Source organism: Haplochromis burtoni, unplaced genomic scaffold (assembly GCF_018398535.1).
Source record: "Haplochromis burtoni strain Fernald_Lab_line unplaced genomic scaffold, NCSU_Asbu1 Contig_12, whole genome shotgun sequence".
In the NCBI taxonomy this organism is placed as follows: domain Eukaryota; kingdom Metazoa; phylum Chordata; class Actinopteri; order Cichliformes; family Cichlidae; genus Haplochromis; species Haplochromis burtoni.
In genome coordinates this window covers 2294832-2302355 of record NW_024582373.1, presented here as the reverse complement: position 1 = coordinate 2302355, position 7524 = coordinate 2294832, and the positions used below count along the sequence as shown (strand labels likewise).

Below are 7524 nucleotides of genomic sequence, written 5' to 3'. Positions count from 1 at the left end.
GGGGGGGGGGTGGACTAGCTGTTGTAATAATACAATCATTATCTGTACACAACTCAGTCTGACCAAGTGTGACTTAGAAACTGAAATGTTTTCAGTTTAGGAACAAAAAGAAAAGGAAACAGTTTTCCCACAATTCCTCAAGTTTTAAGAAGAACATAAATCTCATGAAAGTTAAAAATGTAATCCATTCCTATGATTATGTAATGTAATTATATACTATTAGGGTATTATACATCATACCTTCCAGAGCACGATACATAGCATAACATCTGAGTGCTGGTACACTTCTGACTCATAAAAATGGCTGTTCCTTTGCCCGATGACTGTAAATGAGGCATTGAACAATCTTTTCCCATGAAGTTTCTGCACTGCCCAGAGACACGTGTATATCCTCAGGCAGAGAATGCCAGAGGATGTTGGAAGGCTTATTCCACATGTGACAAGCCTTCCTCTTGTTCCCTTTTTCTTTCTCCCACAGCACCCACCACCTGCCCCTCCCTGGAAGCCCCTGCTCATGGAACCAAGTTCGGGTCAAAGTATTTTGTTGGCCACGAGGTCCATTTCACTTGTTTCCCAGGCTACCACCTTGTGGGTTCTGCGACACGAGTTTGCCGGGAAAATGGCACCTGGACCGGCGCCGACGTAACCTGTAAAGGTGAGCTTCACTTTCACTATAGACTTTTAAGATTAGAAGATATTTATTACCCACAAATTCCCAGTTAGACCAGTTTCAGGTGCAGAATGCCATCGCGGATGGATGTTTTTATCTTTCTTCCATATAAAAACATCAGTTTCCGTTTGTGTTTTATTTTCTTTATTATTCACTGTTGAGCAAAAATGTCCACAAAAATCTATTTAGGGTGACCCTGTCTTAGCATTGTATGAATGACTGGCTGAAAAAGACATCAGCTCAGAAAGCAAACAGCACAATGGAGTTCCTCGTACACATAGATAACAGGCAAAGAAAAGAGCCATTCTTCAGAGTGTGTGGAGCTCCTCGGCACGCTGAATGAAGCGCTTGTTAAAATGGCATTAAATGTCTCTGAACACAGAAAAACACCTGTACTACATTCCACTGTGGGTCCATTTCCCCGCAGGCTTCTACCCATCATTGCCAGACAGCACTGGTGTGGCTACTGTAAGTTGACACCCCCAGCCCTCGCTCATGTTTCCTCGGTTCTTCAACAGTAGCCCCACTGCACCGGGTTAAGTCCAGTCATTATACTCACACTATGGTCTGATTGCGCAGAAGTATGCCAAGCATGCTCTTGATAGCCCTTTCAGCCTGCACCGGTGGCTCTCCTCCAGAAATTCCAAGTGGCACATTTGAACATGTGCGTACGTTTATTGACATTCATGGTTAAAACAACACAAGAGTGCCCAACTCTGCACAGTATTATCCCAGTTCGTGCTTTTCAGTCCAGCGTATTTGATGGCTAAAAATACTCATACCAAAAAATTGATCTTGATAGAGTTTGAAAGTCTTTAAAGTTAAGAAGAGTTTAAAAATATCTAGCACGGTGCAGTGGGCCTTTTCATGTTACGGTCCTGTGGTTGCTCCTGGGCAAGCCAAATAAAAATTAGAGGAACTGGTTGTTATCCTGTATACTGTGGCCTCAGTGCTGAGGTTCAAAGAGCACAGTCTGCTTCAAAATGTGTACATCTGTAAAACTTTCGGAGCCAACTAGACTTCATAAGGCACGGCATGCCAATCTTCCACTTGTGTCCTAATTTAAAGAGACAGAGCAAATTGTGGTGCTGTCACAACGCCACAATCAATGCCATCCTGCTAACTCTGTCAAACATATGCACAATATCCTTTAGTATTTATTACTTTATTGACATCACACCGAGTCAGAGTAACGCATCCACTTGTTTTGACATCATACAGGTTCAAGACTACATTTAAACTGCTGGGACGTTTTTGAAGCATCCTCAGCTTGTAGCTCAGCATGCACAGTGGTGCAGGGGTTAGCACCATCTCCTACTCTACTCCAACTTCTGTGCAGAGACAAGCATGTTAGGTTCAAAATTAGCCAATCTTAATTGATGTTTCTCCATGTAAGCCTTGTAAGAGAATGATTTCCTGTCCAGGGAGTACAGTACCTGATCTCATGTTCAACTGGGACAGGCTCCAATCACACCCCTTGATTTTCATATTAATGGCCATTTCTGACACTGATATAGTCTTACTCACAATCAGAGGCATTCGCAGCAGTACCAGTTTGGGCATGTTTCAATGACGCCACGGAAATATTTGTAAAGGATTTTCTCCATGAAAATGATCAGAGGCTAGTGAAGACGTTGCACATTTCTCAACACGTTGACTGTAGTTAATTTAATACTCTCCTATATCCACAGATGTAAGTGAATGTGCAAGTAATCCCTGCCAGAATGGAGGTACCTGTGTGGAAGGGGTCAACCAGTACAAATGCACTTGCCCCCAAAACTGGAGTGGCTCCCACTGCCAGCACCAAACGCAGACAGGTCAGTACCATGGAAGGAATGTCTGAGTCCCTTGGTTTGTTTGTGTTAGCATGTCACTCGGGACTTTACCCTAGGTGGCATTACGATTTCATAATTTATTTTTTTCTATCGCAGCGCCCCCCGAGTGGAGTGTCATGAACGATCCAGCGTTCAGCCGGAGACCTCGCTGTGCCCAAGTGAACCAAGCCCAGCACTGCAGCTGCGATGCGGGCTTTCACATGAGTGGCACCTCTGACAATAGTATCTGTCAGGGTGAGCTGTAATTATGTGCTACCTTAATTGATCCCTGTTGGGAAATTCTCCTTTTCTCCACCTCATAGGGAGGTAAGGTCAGCCGCAGAGCCGTTCCCTTGAGCTGCTGACCTGCTCTACGATATCTCCGTGGGGCATAAAGAGATGTTATATGGAATTTACTGATGAAAATACCACAAAGTACCTGAATCCTTCACTCCTCTGGTGATTAATACAGTTGCAAATGAGAGTAATCTGTAGAGCCAGTCTGTGACAAACAAAATAATCCTCTTGAGAGGTCACGAGCTGATTAGCATCTCTTTAGGTCTTAGTTACCCTCATCGAGCCATATCAAATATACTGTTACCTATGTTCCAAATAGGTCCTCCCATCTGAGTTACTTTTGCAGGCACATTTCTTTCACCTTGTTATATGATGCATGTTTTAAAGTCAGTGTGTACATGCATTTATTTTCTGTTTATTGACAGATGTAAATGAGTGTGAAGTGTACCGGCTGGACCAAGGAGGGAAACTGTGCGTCCACGAGTGTGTAAATGTCCCAGGCTCGTACCACTGCGCTTGCCCCAGCGGTTACAAGTTGCTTCTAGATGGGCGGAGCTGTGAGGGTGAGTGACAAGGGGGAACGCAGGACAAAGGCTTATTCACAGGGCCCTGGCTGCAGATCTCACTGGATAAGTAGCTCAGATAGAAATACCTGTGATTTAGAAGGATACGGAGCAGCAGAGATTTTAGTTTTTCTGTAGAATTGTTTGTCTGCGTTGCTACTTTTATTGTTACCCCTGAAGGTAACCGTGCTTTCCAAAGGAATAAATGACCTCACCCCTTCCCAGTAGAAGGGATATTTAGGACATTTCTGGTAGTCAAACTTTAAAAAAACAAAAAAACCCAATAAATAGCAGAGCACCCCCTGCTCACACCGTGGTAACCAGGAAGCAGGGTGTCGGCCTGGCAAGCTTCTCTCCCTCCTTCTCATTCTTACATGCCTTTGCTGTTTTGGCCTCCAGATGTGGATGAATGTTTAAGCCAACAGCACAACTGTAGCCGAGGGACAACTTGTATCAACATGGGAGGAGGCTTTCAGTGCGTCAATCCAGAGTGTCCCCACTCTCACGGTGACATCAGCTACGTCAAGACATCGGCCTTGTAAGTAGATGCATCCTAATGTGAACCACTAGTCTTCTTTGTTTTTTCAGTGACTAGTTCAAAAAAACAAAACATCTGTCACGTCTTAGCGAGAACAGCCATCTTTTAAATGACTCCTTGGGAACTAAATCAGACCCAACTGTTGAGCACTACGGGCTTTTGAACAGGAAGAATAGCAAAAGTAAACTTTTGTGTAGCTTTGTTTAGGTGTGTCAGTAGCCGTGCATACACAACAGGATGTCAAAATACACAAAAAAAGGGTCTGTTATTGACAACTACACTTGAGAAATGCCTTACAGCCTCTGAGTTTAATACAGTCCAGGACCTGTTTGCCATTGGTAGAAATAACATTACATTTCTATGGTAACTGCTGAGGTCTGGCAACACAGACACATCACTAACAGCCAAGTTAAAAAACAGTTTGGGAACATGAATTAAAGGCTGCCCGTGAGACGGATACGAAGCCTGTTCACAGTTTACCAGCCAACCTCCTGGTCCAACTTTGACTTTCTGTACTTGCTGTAGTCCCAGTGAGCGAAACATCTGGATGCATTCACTCAGTTTTATCCATAGACTGTATAGAGAAGAAGCACATAGCCACTGTGATGTCAGTCTGTGGAATATGGGCTTTTAGAGACAGATTTACTAATGCTTAGGTTTTGGCATAAAAAAACTACAAAGATTACAAAGAGAGCGCAGCGACAAGGTTTCATGTAAAGAGGTAGGAACTCAGTGTGCAAAAAATAGGAAGGAGAATATTTAAATCAGGGGCACAAACTGATTTTCTAACTTTTGTGAGGCATAATCTACTCCTAATTGGGCCGATATTTAACACAAAAAAGTGCTTCTTATTTCTCGCACCTATTTTTCAATATTGAAATGTACTGACTATGTTTAGAGAACAGGGCAACTTTTGTAGATCAGCCCTAAAACTAACCACACCTATGAGCGCTATTTGGGGATTGCGTCAGATGCTATTTTGCCCCATTTAGTAAAGCCGATCTTAAGGGCTTTAAATTCTAAGGGTGGATCTGGCTGAGTACTGAAGGATACTGTACACTCATATGGAAGGGTTGTGTCCATTACATTTTACTTATTTTACTCTAAATGAGACCAAAGTTTCCCAAATAACCAGAAGACTGGGTTAAATAAGATGTGAAAATAGTAATTGAGACCATCAGGAAAAATGGTTACTGAGTTAATAAATGAAAAGCGTATTATATTCTTTTAATTTGAAACCATGCTTACTTTTGCAACCAAATGAGTCATCGCCCTGGTGGCCATTAAAAAGAAGCACGTTTAATGCACTTCCACACACTGGATTTCACTTTTCAGACCTGGAGACATCCATCTTTTATTCTTGTCTCTGGTTTCAATAATCTGGTGAAAGGATTTACTGCTGTAATAATGCACTTGTTTTCCCACGTACTACTTTTTGCGAGTGATAAATTCCCTCGTGACATAGAAAATGCACACTCAGCAGAACCGCACCATTTTTTTCCCTATTTCTTTGGAGCCACGTAGGATGTCAATATGTTTTATTTGCCAGCCATCAGCAAGCTGCTTCATTTAAGTGCGTGAAACAAAGCTCTGTTTGCTTCTACTGAACCATCAGTGTGGTGAAATAGTGCTCTGGTGCCAGCAAACCTGAAGGAGAAATGTTTGAGGAAAATACTTGTAACAAGAGAGAAAAGAAAAGATTCGAGTGAGAGCGTAGCTGTGACCCAGTTCCTTCTACGTGCTCATGTTCACCACATTTTAGGTTCATGAAAGATTGAATTCAGTGTAAGTGCAGATGTTAGCGTGCATATTAAATCCACGTTATTGTTGCTAGGTCCCACAGCGCAATGAATAGCGGAAATAGACACTCATAGCTCCAACAACTGATAAGACAGCTTCTGGAAATTTTTAGATAATATAACAAAATGTTGGAAAATACAATAATCTCAATAAACTGAAAGTCCAGATACATTTCTCAGATCTCGTGTCAGGTCTTTGTTGGATTTTTTTCCTATTTCTTAAGGAACCAGCTTTCATATACTGTAAATCTAGGTTTTTAAGCTCTGTCCCTTCTTGTCCATTTTCCTCAGATTTTTTAAGAACTCTTTAAGAACCATGCTGAGATATGCCAAAACTTCAGCTCTTTGGGAATCACCTAGCTGGTGCAAAAATACTATGTTATGCCTGCCAGACTGCGTTATCTTTGGCATAATTTGGAGATGCAGCTAAAGAAATGGTTTGTGACAGGCTGCTAGGGTGACAGGGCAGCTAAAGATTTAAAATGGTCTCTTTGCTAAGTTGCCTGTTATGTGTAGACACAACACTTAGTTGGGAGTTAGGAGCCTTTTTATGCTTCGTCAGGTACAAGGACTGGACTGAAATGGAGTAAACATGCAGCCAATGTCTAGAGAAAAACATTGAAATGAGTATATGTATGTGTGTGTTTCACTTCTCCAAAGCACTTTGCCCAGTAATTCTTAATATTTACTGTATTTCCTTCCTGCAGTCAGTGTGAGAGAAACCCCTGCCCCATGGACAGCCGTTCCTGCCACCTGGCCCCCAAGACTGTGTCCTTTCACTACCTGTCTCTGCCCTCCAACCTGAAGACTCCCGCCACGCTTTTCCGCATGGCGACCGCTGCCGTCCCCGGCCGCGCCGGCCCGGACAGCCTGCGTTTCGGCATAGTGGGCGGAAACTCACGCAGTATCTTTGTTATGCAGCGCTCAGACAGACAGACTGGTGAGCTGATACTGGTCCAGCAGCTGCGCGGGCCACAGGAGATCAGCGTTGACGTGGACATGTCTGAGTACAGCGACCGCACCTTTCAGGCCAAGCATGTGGCCCAGGTCCACATTCTGGTTTCACCTTACAATTTCTGAGCAAAGGAGGAAGATAAAGAGACTGAAAACTGTAGGAAGTTTACTTCAACCTATTTCAGAAATCAGTTTGTCTGAATTAGCAGTCACAGCCAAAATTACCAAAAGAGTGAGAAGGCGACAAAGCTGATTTTTAATCTCTATTTTATAAATCCAAAAATTAATGGAGAATTATAATGTAGCTGCATCTTTAGATAGTATCAGTATGCCTATGATTGACAATACTTGGCTCAGTGCATTTACATTTATAAGATCTAAATAACAGCATAATGAATGCAGAATGAGGGATCCATAGCTGTCATTGCTGTTGCTTTCTGTATGGCCACTATAGTTAATGTTTGTGTAGCTCAGGCCGCAGATTTAATGCACTGCCTTTGCTTAACTGATGATAAATCCCTTTTTGACATTAGTGCTCCTGTGGCTCTAATTTATTGGCGATAATTGTTGCTGTTTTTTTGAGTTTTTTTTTACAATATAGGAAACAGTATGCCACATGTTTATCTTCAATCATATACTGTATATTGGGGTTTTTTTTACTAGCTTGCTTTGTTTACCTTTTGTAATACTAAGGGAGATTTTTAAGCAGTAGCTGCAGTGCTGTACCTGGTCTGTTTCCCCTGTTTCTCATAACCTGTATGTTACCCAGAGGTATTCTCATTATACTCCAAAACAATGATGATTTGTCAACCTTGCCAATGTAATACATAGTTTATCTGGAATTTTAATTGCCTCGGCATAACTGCAATAAAATCAGTCCAACTTTTCA

At 42.3% G+C, this 7524-nt stretch overlaps 1 protein-coding gene across 1 annotated transcript in view; it reads left to right on the top strand.

Annotated features, from left to right (window-relative positions):
• LOC102297954 (fibulin-7) overlaps positions 1–7524 on the top strand; it is an 11397-nt gene extending 3873 nt beyond the window's left edge. The window contains exons 3-8 of the mRNA XM_005915432.3: positions 479–655; positions 2362–2487; positions 2602–2739; positions 3207–3344; positions 3744–3882; positions 6389–7524. Coding sequence (XP_005915494.1) covers positions 479–655; positions 2362–2487; positions 2602–2739; positions 3207–3344; positions 3744–3882; positions 6389–6761 — 1091 coding nt within the window. The 3' untranslated portion in view covers positions 6762–7524. The remainder of the gene's footprint in view (positions 1–478; positions 656–2361; positions 2488–2601; positions 2740–3206; positions 3345–3743; positions 3883–6388) is intronic.